The sequence below is a fragment of the Remersonia thermophila genome, chromosome 1 (genome assembly GCF_042764415.1).
Source record: "Remersonia thermophila strain ATCC 22073 chromosome 1, whole genome shotgun sequence".
Taxonomy (NCBI): domain Eukaryota; kingdom Fungi; phylum Ascomycota; class Sordariomycetes; order Sordariales; family Chaetomiaceae; genus Remersonia; species Remersonia thermophila.
In genome coordinates, this window is record NC_092217.1 from 1,615,165 (window position 1) to 1,630,213 (window position 15,049).

The following is a 15,049-nucleotide window of genomic DNA, read 5'->3' on the forward strand; positions in this document are numbered from 1 at the left end:
GATGGAGTTGGTTGAGGGAGGCGACAAACTCCCGTCGGATTGGGATGGCAAGTTCTCTCAGGTCGCGGGAGAGAAAAGCGAGCTCGGGACCGCCCTACCTTACACAGTACACAGTACATGCAGTCTCAAAGATGAGACAGGGCGCTCCGTATGGAGTACTGTGGTACCTCATGCCCCTTTGTCGCGTGCTTTGGATCTTGTGTTCTTGGCTCGACGCCCTGAAGCTCCCCAAATCCTACGGTTCAGTGCAACCTAGCGCTACACTGACGGGAATCCAGGGAACCCTCGGGCTTCCAACCCCGCGATGGACCCCCGATGGCACTTCATCGTTGGCACTCCACTGAAACACTGGCAGTCCGGCCGCCCATCAGTCAAACAGACGCCGGCTCCGCCTCCAGGACTCTGGAGCTTCCTGCTCCACAGAACCGGGGACAAGGTCGATTGCCTTGGCGTACGTATACTGCGTACGCAGTAACCACATACCAAGGTGCCCCGTGTCCCTGTATTCTGCCCCACCCGACCCGAGGCTTTGTTTGATGACGTTGGGAGAGTGGAACATTCAGGGGCTGCCAAAGTTTTGTTTCCCTCCACCGAAAAGGCCTGCATCCAAGGTATCCCAGGATGGACGAGATCAACCAAAAAAGAGGGGGAGGAATGGAATCTCACAAAAAAAAAAGGCATTTCTAGACATTGACATTTGGAAGCTTTGAGAGAGTTGACAAAAACTGTACGGCATGAATCCAATAGTGTGTCCTTGAACCTCATGTCACAAAATGATCGGCACTTGAAAAATTGAGAGTTGTGTTGAGATCAGACGGAGTGGCATCGGAAAAAAAAAGCAAAGCGGCCAAACCCCAACCCTGGATCTGACCCGACCCTCTCCAGCCGTTGACCCCGCTGTGGGGCAGGCCTTGGGTCAGGTTGGGGCACGCAGAGCGGAAAACCCGGCAGCTTGTAACGTAACGTTACGCAGCATCATATTTTACACTCCGTGGGAAAAGTCAAACAAGATCAACGACATCATCCAATCGAGCCGAGGGATTGGAACCCATTCCTCTCATTCCGCATTCATGGATCTCCCAGAGATAGCCAAGAGACCCCAGGAAGACAGCAATGGGGTCTACAGTCAAGATGTCAGCGCCATTAGCGAGCCAGCAGCGAAAAAGTTGAAGCTCGATGAGGCTTCGAAAGAGACAACGGCGCCGAGACCTAGGGTCAAGGGCGTAGCCCCCATCAAGCCAGAGTAAACGCCCTCTTCATTTCTGCCGTTCCGCATTTCTACGGCGTACCTTGCTAACCCTTCCCCCAGGTATCTCATCCTGGCACCTGGCCAAGCAGAGGCCAATGACAACGAGGACGATGATGAGGCCGAAGGGCGGACGGCACCCGAGGCCCAGGGCGCCGGCCAGGCGGCCAAGAACGACGGAAAGCGCGACAAGAGGAAGAAGTTCAAGGGCCAGAACAAGGACCGCGAGTTTGGCACTTTCTCGGATGCAAAGCGTCTTTGCAACTCGGTAGCCTGGACCCCCGAGTTCTCGCCTCGTCCTTGCAAGCATGGAGACCGCTGCAATGCCATGCACGACATCCGCAAGTACCTCGCCGAAGGCCGCCGCCCGGATCTCACCACCTTTGACGGCAAGTGCCCCGTCTGGGACAAGTATGGTCGGTGTTCCTCGGGGTGGAGGTGCCTGTTTGTGCGTAGCCACATGGACGAGGTCCAGCGCGATGACGGCCGCACAGAACTGGTTCTCCTGGTCGACACCAGCAAGCAGCCCCCGACAGCCGAATCCGGTAAGGGGAATGGTGGTGACGGTGGCGCCGATGACGAAGAGGAAGCCGAAGCGTACGATGCCAGGCACGGCATCGTCAACTCCGTGCCCGTCAACATCAAGATGGACCTGTCTCGGAAGCGCATCACCCTCGACAAGTCCGACAAGTACTTGGAGTGGCTGGCCAAAGATACGGAGCTCTACACGAAACACTACCATGCGAAGAAGAAGAAGGACGGCGACGCCGAGGTCGATGCCACCGCCAACGATGCGGACCTCCACGACTACCGGGCGAACTACGTAGAGCCGCCCCTTCTCCCTTCTGAGAAGCGCCGAGTTTACTTCGGACCCGAGACCCCGATACTCGCCCCGCTCACCACTGTTGGCAACTTGCCCTTCCGGCGCCTCTGCGTCGAGCTCGGCGCACAGCTGACCTACTCCGAGATGGCCTTGGGCCTGCCGCTTTTACAAGGACAGAAGGCCGACTGGACGCTGATGCGTGCACACGAATCGGAGCTCGCCGCACCGCGCTTCTCTCCCAACCCTGGTGCCTCCGTCGTGCAAGGCTACGACAACTCCCGTGACCTGCGCTTCGGAGCGCAAATCGCTGCCAACGTTCCCTGGATCGCCATCCGGGTTACCGAGGCCCTCTCCCGGTTCCTTCCCCATCTGCGTCTCATCGACCTCAACTGCGGCTGCCCCGTCGATGCCGTGTACAAGTCCGGCGGCGGTTCCGCCCTGCTCGATGCCCCTTCCAAGCTGGAGCGCATGATCCGCGGCATGAACACCGTCTCTGGCGAGGTGCCCGTGACCGCCAAGATCCGGATCGGCGTGCGCGACGACAGGCCCATTGCCCAACGCCTCGTCGAGCGTCTCGGGCTGGGGAGCGAAGACATGCGGGGCTGGCTTGGTGCGCCCGGGTGCGCTGCGGTGACGTTGCATGGCAGAACCCGCCAGCAGCGCTACACCCGCGCCGCCGACTGGTCGTACATCGCCGAGTGCGCCGCCTTGGTCAAGCGCTTCCGCGGCGAAACCGCCCCCGCCGTGGCCGACACGGTTCGGGAGCCCGACCCGCGCACCCTGCCCGCCAACGGCGGCAAGTCCACCCAGGACACCGGCGTGGGGAGCGGGGCGCACATGTACTTCATCGGCAACGGCGACGTCTTTTCCCACCACGACTACTTCTCCCACATTTCCAACTCAGGCGTGGACGCCATCATGGTCGGCCGCGGCGCGCTCGTCAAGCCGTGGATCTTTGAGGAGATCGAAAAAGGCCAGTACCTGGACAAGTCATCCTCCGAACGGCTCGAGTACGTGGCGAAGTTTGCCCGGTACGGCATGGAGGCGTGGGGGTCGGATGAGCTGGGGCTCAATTACACGCGCAGATTCCTGCTCGAGTTTTTGAGTTTCTTTACGCGATACGTGCCCGTGGGGCTGCTGGAGCATTTGCCCCCGAGCTTGAACGACCGTCCGCCGGCGTATCGGGGGCGGGATGAGCTTGAGACGCTCCTGGCGAGTAAGAACTACAAGGACTGGATCAAGATCAGGTGAGTTTGGCGTTCTTTTTTCCAACGACGGTTGAAGCTCGTTGCTGACAACTTCATAGCGAGATGTTCCTCGGCCCGGCGCCCCCGGGCTTCAAGTTCCAGCCCAAGCACAAGTCGAACAGCTACGAGGCAGAGGGTTGAGACGGGAGGAGAAAAGAGACAGCAACGTGATCTGGGCGGCGAAGAGGTGATTTATGGTTGGGTGGCATCGGATGCGATGCCAGCCGTCAGTCGTATCGGTGTTGAAGCGTATTGGTGCTTCGGCTGGGCGCGATGTAGAGAGGTAGACCGACAGCGGCTGCCTACCAGCCGAGTGCTGTCCAATCCAGGCTAAGACAGGTGCCAATAATACCGGAACAACATTCATCATGGAACGTTGCCTTTGTTTGGAATGTCTTTGCATGATCCTGAGAATAAACCAACTCCCCTCGCACCAACGGCTGCTCCGTCATCCGATATCCACCCCTCTCGGTTCCGTCTATACAGCCCTCCGAAGCATCCCGCTCGACAACCTTCGCCTCACATCTCACCACACTCAGCAATCACCACATCCAGATTCGGCACATCCCTGCCGCGCGCCCCCGTCTTGGTGTGCTCCATTTTGTGAACCACGTCCATGCCGTCCACCACCTTGCCGAACACAACGTGCTTGCCGTCGAGGAAAGGCGTGGGCACCGTCGTGATGAAGAACTGGCAGCCGTTGGTGTTGCGACCCGAGTTCTATCCGCCCGCACAGTCAGTCGTTTCTATCCACCTCTGCGCGTCTCCTTGGGGCGGGGAAGAGCGAAACGGATGAAGAGAGGGGAGGGGGAGAAAACGTACGGCCATGGACAGCAACCCCGGCTGGTCATGCTTGAGCTTGAAGTTCTCGTCGGCAAACGACTTAGTGCCGTAGATGCACGTCGACCCCGTGCCGTCGCCGTTGAGGAAGTCACCGCCCTGGCACATGAAGTTGGGGATCTGCGTTCGAGAGCTATCAGCATCAGACGCTCGCTCCCTGCCATGCCACCAAAACCTGCGCGGGAGGAAGAAGAGGAGGAGAAGGAGAAGGAGGAGGAGGAGGAAGAAGCTCACGATCCGATGAAACTTGGCCCCCTTGTACCCCTGCGGCCTGCCAAGGTGGTTCTTGGACTCGCCCGTGCAAAACTGCCGAAAGTTCTCCGCCGTCTTGGGCACCACGTCCTTGAAGAGCTCAAAGGTGATGCGCCCCAGCGGCTCGCCGCCGAGGGTGATGTCAAAAAAGACCCTGTCACGAGGCAAGGTTAGCTGGCGGGGCGGTTCGCCGTGGGATGCGGTTTGGGTACGGTACGGGAGGTACCTAGGGTGAAGCGGCAGTGGCTTACAGTGGGTTTCCCGACTCGGGAAGCTTGGTTGGCGGCATTTTGAAAACGGGAGCGGAAACTTGATCACCGGGTGTCTTTGATCAAGCAGTGTGACGAAACTTCCCAGTTTTGGTGGATGAGGCTGATGCTGTTGAGCGCTGGTACTCAGGAGGCTTGGTTGAGTGGGAGAGTGAGAGCAAGCAATGGTGAATGATGACTTTCAACCCTGGACGCCTGTGACGCCGAACGGTATGGAAAATACGAGAATACGGTAACGTTACATGTTTCCCTCGCCTCGTACAAACGATCAGCCCATCATCGTCATCATCATCATCATCATCATCATGAACGTGGGCATTAGGATCATCACTCTTCCAGGTTGGTCTGTAAGGAGCCGGCGTGTTTCTGTATGTCCCTACTTGTAGAATTCCCAGAGTTCCCAATTTCGACATCTAGCTCATAAAAAGTGAACAGCTGATACCCCAACGCCCAAAAAGTCCTCCTCCCAGCTCCTAGTACCGACCCGTCCTGGCGCCTCACAATGATGCCCTCCTCTGCGTATCGTGGTACTGTCTAAGAACAAAAAAAAAGAGTAGAAAAAAAAAAAGAAAAGGACAATAGAAACATGAAGATAGAAAAGAGCAGAAGAGAACCCAAGGTTTCTGAAAAGAAAACGTGACGAGAGAAGGCACCGAAAAAAAGGGAAGCAACATAGGGTCAAAAGGCCAACCGCGCTCCCAGCGGGCCTCCTTTCTCATCTCCTCCCCGTCGGCCTTCTCCCCTTCCTCTCCACGCAGACACCCGCCTAAGACATTTCCATACCATCCTCATCCTCGTCATCCTCCTCCGTCTCCAACATCTGCGTCTGGCTGCTGCTCACGCTCTCCTTACGACGCGAGAGCGCGGTGCTCGCGTCCCCGTACCTTCCATCCCCCAGCCCCCCGACGATCATATCCAGCTCATCCCCGCCCACCACCCGTCCCTCGGGGTCCACCTCCAGCGACAGCTCCACCAGCGCGGTGCGCGGTAGCCGTTGAAACCCTGCCGTGCGCACCACGCGGCCCCAGTGGGTCATGCAAAAGCCGGCGGCGCGCTTGCGCAGCCATTCCTCGCCGGCAAGCCCGGCGCAGTACCAGATGATGCAGGCATGGTCGACATCGAGCTCTTTGCTGAGGCGGTTGACGCAGAGGAGGCGGAGGTGGGGGAGGTTGTACATGTTGGACAGGACGAGCAGGCCCGCCACGTCGGAGAGGTTGGCCGTGGGCGAGCCGCTGCCCGAGCGGTGGTCGTCGTTGCTGGGGTCGATGGGGTCGATGCGATCCGTGTAGAGGTAATAGAGGAATGCTCGCACGACGGTGTAGGGCTCGGGGATGTGCATCTTCTTGGTGTGGTACTCTGACATCTGGCTTGCCCAGAGGCGGGCAAAGTGCGGCCAGCGGGCTTGGAGGATCAGACGGTGGACGTGGATGGGCGGCGAGGTCGGGGCGTCTGGTGACAGCCACGTTTGGCTCGTATCGTCCGGCGACTCGCCGGCATGCAGGAGCGCGGAGCCCATGACTTCGTCCTCGTCAAAGTCGCGCGAGAGCGCCGTGACGATGAAGTCGGTGCCGCTCCCCGTCTCTGGGGGCTGGTCAAACAGGCGGACGAGGTCGGCGCCGAGGCCTTTGGATGGCGGCTCGATGGCGCGAGTGCGTAGCGACGACGGCCGCACCAGGCTCGTTTGTGCCTCGGGCCCCGCGTTGTTACCGAGAAAGCCGTATCGGCGCAGGTCGATCTCCATTATGTCAGAGAGATACTCCTCCATGCCGTTGGCGCCGGCGTCGATGCCGCCCTCGATTGGGCAACCCAGCAGCCAGGCCTTGGTGCCGTCCTCGTTCATGGTGCAGTAGTGCCAGCGGTATCCGGGCTTGAAGATCTCGCGGCCCTCGGCGAGCTTCTGCCAGCGTAGCGTGCCGAGGTCGAGCGCCGAGAGCGAGCATTCCTTGGAGGTGATGGTCGGGGCGGGAGTGACAAAGTCGAGGAGGGTGCCGGACGAATAGACGTGGAAGTGGATGCCCTGCATCTGCGACGGCACGTTGGTGCCGCCGACGAACTTGAGAGCCGAGACGGCGCCGGGGGCGGGCGGCGCGTAGGAGCGGAGGTGGAACGAGGGGGTGTTCACCTGGGGAGTCCTCGAGTTGGCGGCGTAGCCGGTGGACCCGATGACGGGCGACGGGGACACGTGGTAGGAGGGGCGGCTCCTGGCCAAGGCCGAACGCTCCAGGTATCCGATCTGCGGCGGCGACTCAAAGGCCGGGTTGCCCTTAAGGTCCAGCCACCACAGATCGCTCACCTTGTCCATATCCTCGCTCAAGCCGCCGAACACCCAGACGCGATCCCCCCAGATGTAGGCCGAGTGGTCAAAGCGGCCGACGAAGCGCCACGACCTCGACCACGTGAACGTCTTCAGGTCCAGATAGCATATGTCGTCCAACACATAGTTGTTGTGGCCGGTGATGCCACCCACGATGAAGAGCTTGTCCTCGTGCAGAACGGCGGCGTGGCGGGCGCGGCCTTTGGGGATGGGGCCCGAGACCTGTGGCTGCGTCCAGTGGGCTGTCTTGAGGTCGAAGATGATGAGGTCGGAGAGGTATGTGCGGTGCTCGTTCTCGCCGCCAAACACCAGCAGCTTGTCTCCCTTGTACAGCGTCGCCGTGTGTCCTGGGGGTCAGGTAGGGGGTGTTAGCAGTGCGGATGGCCGAAGGCCCAAGAGGACGGTGGCCAGACGTACCCATGCGAACGCCGGGGATGTCCCCGTAGTTGTCAACGAGGGTCCACTGGTGGCTGACCAGATCCAGGCGCAGCACATGGTTGTAGACCTCGTCCGTATACTGGTCGAACCCTCCAAAGGCGTAGATCTGGTTGTTGCCGCAGTAGGTGACGGACGCGTTGACGAGACAGGCCGGGCGCTGGCCCAGGGTGCGCGTGACTTTTGGCCGGTAGCCATCCATGGGAGCGCGGTTTCTGTGCGGCGAGTTGGGCATGATGTAGGCGCCGGAGGAGGAAGCGGCCGAGGCCGGGGCCGAGGCCGGGGCCGGGGTCGGGGCCGAGGCGGGGGTCAGATGGGACGGCGGCGCTAATGACGAGACGGCGAAGTGGTTCTGGGACTGGGCGGACGACCCGGGGCCCGATCCGCCGAATATCGAAGCGGGCTGCTGCTGTTGCGCCATGGCTCGGCGACGTGGGTTTCGGGTGGTGCGCCGGAGAGCGGTTGAGGCAAACCACAGAGTGGAGGCGACGGCGACGAGGCCTGTCCCTAGGATCGCATTCAGCGACGCCGGACACCAGCAAAAGTCCGATATACTGCTGATCTTCGCGTCGCAAATGACAATTGATGCTAACTAAGTCGCGGGCGGTCTAAGATCGGAGATCCATGAGCGCCGCCGATATGTCCCTTGTGCGTGTAGTGTACGCAGTATGTAATTGTTCAAAGACAGTGGAGCGTGCCAGGGGGCCGATGAAGCCTTTGGATTGCATCGAGTGGAAAGTGTCAAATGATGGAAGGGGGGAAAGATGGCCCGGAATATGGGAAAAGTGGACCCACCTTGACCCAGCCTGGCGCCCGGCTCGTTCGTTGTCCATTTGCCGCTCCTGCAAAAGGCTGCAGCATTCGCCCCGCCGCAGCCCTGTCCACGGCCGCCCGTCGCAGCAAAAGTGGGGCTCCGTCCCAAACCGGCAACGCCACCAGGAGGCAGAGAAACCGACGCCGTTGCCTGGCCAACGCAAAAGTAAATAATGAGATATAAGTCGTCCTCCTGTCTGCTCTCCCAATTCCTCATCTTCTTCATCCTCATCAATCCAACACACACACACGCCTCTTAAGCAGCCACGCCTTTTCGGCTTCCAAAACTCTTAGCTCGATTCTTATTGCTCTATCATCTTGGCTTTGGTTATCTCAGCCTTTCGAGTATTGTTCGGTTCCTTTCTGTCCTTCCACGAGGTTCCTACAACCGTCACCTCCTGATCCCTCATCCGGGCCGTTCCTGGTGAGGTCGACACTCCTCCTCCTTCTTCTCTTGTCCTAGCGATACTGCGCCAGCACAGTCATCCATCATGGCTACAGCATCAGTATCCACCCCCATCAAGTCCCACACCGGGCTCTTCTCGTCGCGCACCGCCGGCGGCCGGATGCCCCTGACTCCGTCGCCGAGCCAGCGTACCACCCCCGTCAAGATCAGCTCGTCTCCGTTCACGCCTGAGAAGTCCGACGGCGTCCACCGTGCGGCCTCCCGCTCTGTCTACGGCGGCAACCTCACTGCGCACCTCCGCGCCTCGCGGGCCAACAACCACCGCGACTCGCCCAAGTCCAACATCGCCCGCGTCGTGTCGACGCCGCGCAAGGTCCTGGAGCTCGGTGTGTCCAACTTTACCCTCACCGGCACGGGCGCCCACAGCAAGGCTGCCTCGTCCTCGTCTTCGTCTTCTTCCTCGTCCTCGTCCTCATCAACGTCCGCGTCGTCGCCCAACGGCAACACCAAAAAGAAGACCACGGCCGTCAAGAAGAAGCCGGCAAAGACCACCATCGCTTACAAGGGCGACCGCTTCATCCCCAACCGGTCTGCAAGCACCGCCTACTCTGACGGCTCCGTCAAGCTGGGCATGCGCGAAGGACGCTCGTCGCGTTCCCGCACCGGCTCGACCGACGGCTCGTCCGTCCTTGCCTCTGCCACGGACGACGCCATTAGCGCCCTGGAGAGCCTGAGCATCGGCGACCGCCGTCGCGACGACAGCGACAACCACGATAGCCATGATGACGATGACGAGGCCTCTTCCTACAGCCGCCCTTCCCCCCGCAGCGCCGCCTACCGGGAAACCTTGGCCAACGCCTGCGGCGTCAACCTCAACACGCGCATCCTGCAGTTCAAGCCTGCCCCGCCCGAGTCGAGCAAGCCTGTTGATCTGCGCCAGCAGTACAACCGGCCCCTCAAGCCCGCCGGAGCCGCCAACTCGGCCCAGTTCCGCCGGCGCATCGCCACCGCTCCCGAGCGCGTGCTCGACGCCCCGGGGCTGATTGATGACTACTACCTCAACCTCCTCGACTGGAGCAGCGGCAACCAGGTTGCCATCGGCCTGGAGCGCAGCGTCTACGTCTGGTCGGCGGACGAGGGCAGCGTCAACTGTCTGCTCGAGACCAGCCCGGACACCTACGTTAGCAGCGTCAAGTGGTCCGGGGACGGCGCCTACGTCGGCGTGGGCCTGGGGACCGGCGAGGTCCAGATCTGGGATGTCGCCGAGGGCGTCAAGGTGCGCAGCATGTTCGGCCACGACTCGCGCGTTGGCGTCATGGGGTGGAACAAGCACATCCTCTCGACCGGCGCGCGCTCGGGGCTGGTGTTCAACCACGACGTGCGCATCGCCGAGCACAAGGTGGCCGAGCTGGTGTCGCACACCTCGGAGGTCTGCGGGCTCGAGTGGCGGTCGGACGGCGCCCAGCTCGCCACCGGCGGCAATGACAACCTGGTGTCCATCTGGGACGCCAGGTCGCTGGCCGTGCCCAAGTTCACCAAGACGAACCACAAGGCCGCCGTCAAGGCGCTCGCCTGGTGCCCGTGGAACCTCAACCTGCTGGCGACGGGCGGCGGCTCGTACGATCGCCACATCCACTTCTGGAACGCCTCGACCGGCGCCCGCGTCAACAGCATCGACACGGGCTCCCAGGTGACCAGCCTCCGCTGGAGCACGCACTACCGCGAGATTGTGAGCACCAGCGGCTTCCCGGACAACTCGTTGAGCATCTGGAGCTATCCGACCCTTGTGCGGAACGTCGAGATCCCGGCGCACGAGAGCCGCGTGCTGCACAGCTGCCTGAGCCCCGATGGGCAGATGCTGGCCACTGCCGGTATGTTTTGCTTTCTCCTTTTTCTTTCCCCTGGCCCCTGGCCCCCTCCCATGTACGCTTGGAGATGCTAACATGCCTTTCTCACCGCAGCCGCCGACGAGTCTCTCAAGTTCTGGAAGGTGTTTGAGAAGAAGCCCGGCCACAGCCAGGCCCTCAGCAGCGCCAGCTCGTCCATCAAGGCCTCCTCGGGTCAGCAAATGACCATCCGCTAAGCTTCGCTAGGGCGTTTTCTAGCGAGGCGGGGCCGAGTCCTCAGCAAAACAAAAACACCAGTCGACAACGAAAGACAAGAAACAAAAGGTAGGGACACACGCGCACTTCTTTTTCATCGTCACCATGGGTTGCGTTTTAGCGCGGCGTTGGGGGCGAGGATTGGGGAGGGTTGGGTTTGTCACGCATTATCATCATCATCGGCTGGGTTGGGACAGGTCATGGTTCAGGGCAAAAAGAATGATACCCATGCATATAAGGAGGCTCCGGGCGCTTGTGGAATTGGGGACATTGGGGGAACATGAGCAGTTTTTTTTTTGTTTCTGTTTGATTCACGATCAGATTTTTGTGGGAGTATTTTGTCGGTATTATGGGTACTTTGGTTGTTTTTGTTTGTTGCATTGGGCTTGTTGGGAGTTTACAGAACTTGCCAATGTCCGGTGTGCCGGTGCCGGGAAACTGGAGTTTGGGGGCAATGTTGGGTTTTCCTGAATTGACTTTGCCAAACTCTTGAGACTTGCGTTTCCTGGTCGTCCTCTGGGTCTTTTTGCGTGGTTGGTTCATGTTTGTTTTACCTTGGCCTCGGTCTCAGCGAAGCAGCCTTTACGCTACCGACCAGACCTCGATGTTGAGTTGAGGGCGAGCGGAATGGAAATCCATGCATGCGACCATGAGGATGAACAACAGGAATGGCGGTTACAAGAGTCTTGATCAATGACACTTTTTAAGCAAACCCAAAGCCCTAGGTATTATGACATGGCCGAGGTTCCATTGGAAGTGATGATGGTGTACGCAGTAATGGTCGGCGTGGTGGTGGGAGGAACGTGTGTAAATAAGAATCACTAATAGCAGGTGGCTGTTGCGTTGCGTTTGGGAGGTCGCTCACGTTCAAGTGCTGACTAAGCAGGTGCCTACAATATCCATCCGAGTCTGGCGGGTTCTGGGAAACTTGCCCAATACAACACCAACCCGCCGAACGCTGCCTTCGTTCGCAACCTCGGCGCGTCATTCTAAATCTCGAGCTACCGTCACCTACCCCCTAGAGATATTGAATTACGAACCTCGTCGAGGTTTTTGAGCGACTCGCGAGTGAATCGAGGGCCCTGTTATCGAGCACAAAGCTTGGGACCCCCCAATTCCCTTTCCCATTCGCGGCGCTTTCACGCTTTCTCCGACAAACCAAGAGACCCATCCGCCGAGGCATACTCCGCGCATCACCCATCCCGCGCGCCACGTCGGATTGTTCTAAAGAGTGCCGAGAGAACGTAGAACAAGGTCGCAAAGGCACCGACGAGCCGGGGATTCAGGAAAAAAAAAAAAAAAAAACGAGGCCAAGCGCCACGGCACGGTCGTCGCGCAGCTTGACAAAATCGCCGGAGCTTTCTCTCCCATCATCGATTCGCCACCATGTCGAACTCAGCGGTTGGCCCGATCTATGACTCCATCATCTCGGAGGTCATCAATTCGGTGCGAGTCGACTTTGAGGAGACGGGCGTCGATGAAAGCGCGCTGGAGGACCTGAAAAAGGTAAGGTACCACACGCATCGTCTCTCTTCCCCGCTTCTCGCCTTCATGGTCGCGTTTGTCGCGAGTCTTGTTGTTTTTCTGTGTCGCACCCAATTCCATCACCTCCTGGATTTCCCTTCTCTTCGGATGCACTCTCTGCAATGGATTCCTTTCTCTCGAGTCGCCATGTCATTGTGGGATGGATCCGAGCGTTGGTCGTGGCGGAGTCTGACCGCGCAACGGGCCCCTGAGGCGGCCGCCCTTTGGCGTCTCTTTCCCTCTCTCTCTTCTCTCCCTCTGTCTCTCTCTGAGCGAAGGGGGGTTTAGGGGGGGAGGGGGGCGTTCGGGGGGTGGAGAGCGGCCGGTCCTGAGTGGGCGACGCAGCACTTTTGGGTCCCTTTTTAAGCCCGAGGTTCCAGCGGCCAAGGTCGCCCAATCACCTCTCCCCGCAGCTTCCGATTGGGCTGTCCCACCCTCTCCCACATCACGTGCGGAGCTGCGGTGGGGGTGTGCCGTCTAGGAGCAGCCAACCCCTGGACGGCTTCCCCCCACAATCCCGCTGGCTTGTCCTCCTGTTGGGTCATTCGTGTGTAAGTGGTGGTCAACGGCTAACACGACGACGCAAACAACAGCTATGGCAGAGCAAGCTCTCGCAGATGAACATTGCCCAGTTTCCCTGGGACCCCAAGCCAGACCCTCCGCCTGCTCCGGCTGACGCCAATGCGCCGGCGGCTTCGGGTGCTCCCGGCGCCCCCCCTTCGGGGGCTGCCTCTTACACGCAGTCGTCCTTGACTCCTCAGCCATCCGCCCAAGGTCTCACCCTCCCCGGCTCGATGATGCCGGCTTCAAACGGCGTGCCCATCAAGACAGAGGCCGGCTATTCGGCCGAGCCGGCCATCAAGCAGGAGCCGGGCCTCACGACCCCCATGATCCCCGCCTACAACCCGGCCAATGGCGCCCGCGCAACCGCTGCCCAGCGTGCAGCCATGGCTCTCGAGAACCAGTTCGGCCAACGGGCTGCCGCGTCCATCAATGCCCTCCAGAACGGCATGGCCGCCCCGCAGCAACAACCCCAGCAGCAGCCGCAGCAGGTGGATCCCCAACAGCAGTACAGGCAGAATCTTGCCGCTAGCATGCAGCAAAGGATGCAACAACAAGCCCCGCGCCCGCCGAATGGTCTTCCGACATCTCAGATGGACGGAACAGGCGATGCCGCTGCCGACCAAGAGGACCAACCAGCAGCCGCGGCGATCCCGGACCGCGCAGAGATCGATGCGCATCTCCATGCCCAGCTCCTCGCGCGCGCCAAGGAAATGGAAGGTGGCGGGCTGATGGTGCCCCTCCGCAAAGCTGTCAAGGACGATCGCAGCATCGCCAGGAAGAGCGGCGGCGATGGCACAGGCCAGCTCGACGGGCCGGACGAGGACATGGACGGCGACGAGGATGCCATCAACTCGGACCTGGACGACCCTGATGAGGCCGCTGATGACGATGACGACGACGAGGACGAGATGGGGCATATGATGCTCTGTCTCTACGACAAGGTCCAGCGCGTCAAGAATAAGTGGTGCGTGCCCTCACACAACCCCGCTTCCCCCTTGGGTCTCTTGGCTCAGAACCGGCTGACAAACCGGCTTGACTCTTACAGGAAGTGCATCCTCAAAGACGGCGTCCTCACTGTCAACAACAAGGAGTACGTTTTCCACAAGGCCACGGGCGAGTACGAGTGGTAGGCGGGCGGGTTCAAGCTCCGACACAACACCACCGTACCTCCGTTCTGGCCACCTCAGGGCTCTTTTTTGCTGCGGCCCTTGGCCTAGACAGAGCGCTTCCGGATGCTCATGGCTATCGTTTGCTTTTCCTCACGGCTTTTTTTCTCTCCTCCTGTCTTTTCTTTTTTCGCTTTTCATACTCGGCTCGGCTCGGTTCTTAGTAGACGATGGACGAGATGATTCCCGGCAAGTAGACTCCGGTCATGAACACGGAGCAGGTTTTTTATACTGTTGTTTGTTGCTGTCTCGCTGTCTTTTCTTCTCTCATATCCGGGTGGTCAGTGGTCAAGCCATGGGGGATCAATCTGCGGTGCTTTTTTCTTACTCCTTTCCCCGTGTCTTTTTTTTTTCTTTTTCTTTTTTTCCTTTTTCTCTTCCCACTCTTGTCTTCCTCTTTCAGACCATCATCACGAACCATGCCACCACAGCCCCCCAAGCGACACACCCACATGGCCCCATGAGATATGATGGGATGGGGAAAGAGTTAGGTTTCGTTCATGTTAGGACTTGTATCATAAGAAGATGTCGGATATCCGGAGAGGAGAACGATGGGCCTCGCAGGATATCCCACCCGCCGCGATTTGTGGTTGGAGCAGGGCAAGAAAGAATGATATGGGTGCGGCGAGGTCGATGCAATGAAGAGACCTTGCATTGCAGAGCAGACACTGTTTCGCTCTCGTTTCTGCGCATGGCTGGCTCGCCACGGAGAGGATGCATTGGGGCGAGCAGTTCGGTCAAAACCCCTCGTCCCTCCTTCCCCGGGCAAGTACCCAAGTCAGTGCTTAATGCGAAGGGATCAGTACACTGAAAGATCATAATGGACCGTCATCGTCCCTCGAATGACCCGTGGATGCGTATGGCGTGACACATTACAGGCTGCTTGCGTGGGTTGATGCATCGCTGCTGCTGCTCTCTCTCGAGCTCCTGGTCCATGTCCAGGCACCCAGTTGCTCCGTAGACGATGCAAGACGCCATCAAGACCAACCCAACCGTCGCCACTCCAACTGCCTGCCCAGCATTCTCTCCTCAATCCAAACCCAACCTC

General features: G+C 59.6%; 5 protein-coding genes across 5 annotated transcripts; 3 read left to right on the forward strand and 2 right to left on the reverse strand.

Moving 5' to 3' along the window:
* Positions 1-1,070: 1,070 nt before the first annotated feature.
* Positions 1,071-3,457, forward strand: VTJ83DRAFT_452 (uncharacterized protein; the record flags this gene model as incomplete). The annotated part of the gene is made up of 3 exons (XM_071011018.1): positions 1,071-1,243; positions 1,310-3,316; positions 3,376-3,457. 3 exons carry the CDS (start codon positions 1,071-1,073, stop codon positions 3,455-3,457), a joined length of 2,262 nt encoding a protein of 753 aa, XP_070869805.1.
* A 378-nt stretch (positions 3,458-3,835) lies between these two features.
* On the reverse strand, positions 3,836-4,697 carry VTJ83DRAFT_453 (uncharacterized protein; the record flags this gene model as incomplete). Its single annotated transcript, XM_071011029.1, has 4 exons — positions 3,836-4,036; positions 4,139-4,276; positions 4,391-4,562; positions 4,660-4,697. 4 exons carry the CDS (start codon positions 4,695-4,697, stop codon positions 3,836-3,838), a joined length of 549 nt encoding a protein of 182 aa, XP_070869806.1.
* A 746-nt stretch (positions 4,698-5,443) lies between these two features.
* Positions 5,444-7,847, reverse strand: VTJ83DRAFT_454 (uncharacterized protein; the record flags this gene model as incomplete). Its single annotated transcript, XM_071011040.1, has 2 exons — positions 5,444-7,338; positions 7,409-7,847. 2 exons carry the CDS (start codon positions 7,845-7,847, stop codon positions 5,444-5,446), a joined length of 2,334 nt encoding a protein of 777 aa, XP_070869807.1.
* Positions 7,848-8,730: 883 nt separating this feature from the next.
* On the forward strand, positions 8,731-10,728 carry VTJ83DRAFT_455 (uncharacterized protein; the record flags this gene model as incomplete). Its single annotated transcript, XM_071011051.1, has 2 exons — positions 8,731-10,516; positions 10,607-10,728. The coding sequence occupies 2 exons, from the start codon at positions 8,731-8,733 to the stop codon at positions 10,726-10,728; spliced, it is 1,908 nt and encodes a 635-aa protein (XP_070869808.1).
* A 1,405-nt stretch (positions 10,729-12,133) lies between these two features.
* On the forward strand, positions 12,134-13,965 carry VTJ83DRAFT_456 (uncharacterized protein; the record flags this gene model as incomplete). Its single annotated transcript, XM_071011062.1, has 3 exons — positions 12,134-12,253; positions 12,865-13,799; positions 13,881-13,965. 3 exons carry the CDS (start codon positions 12,134-12,136, stop codon positions 13,963-13,965), a joined length of 1,140 nt encoding a protein of 379 aa, XP_070869809.1.
* Between the last annotated feature and the right edge of the window lie 1,084 nt (positions 13,966-15,049).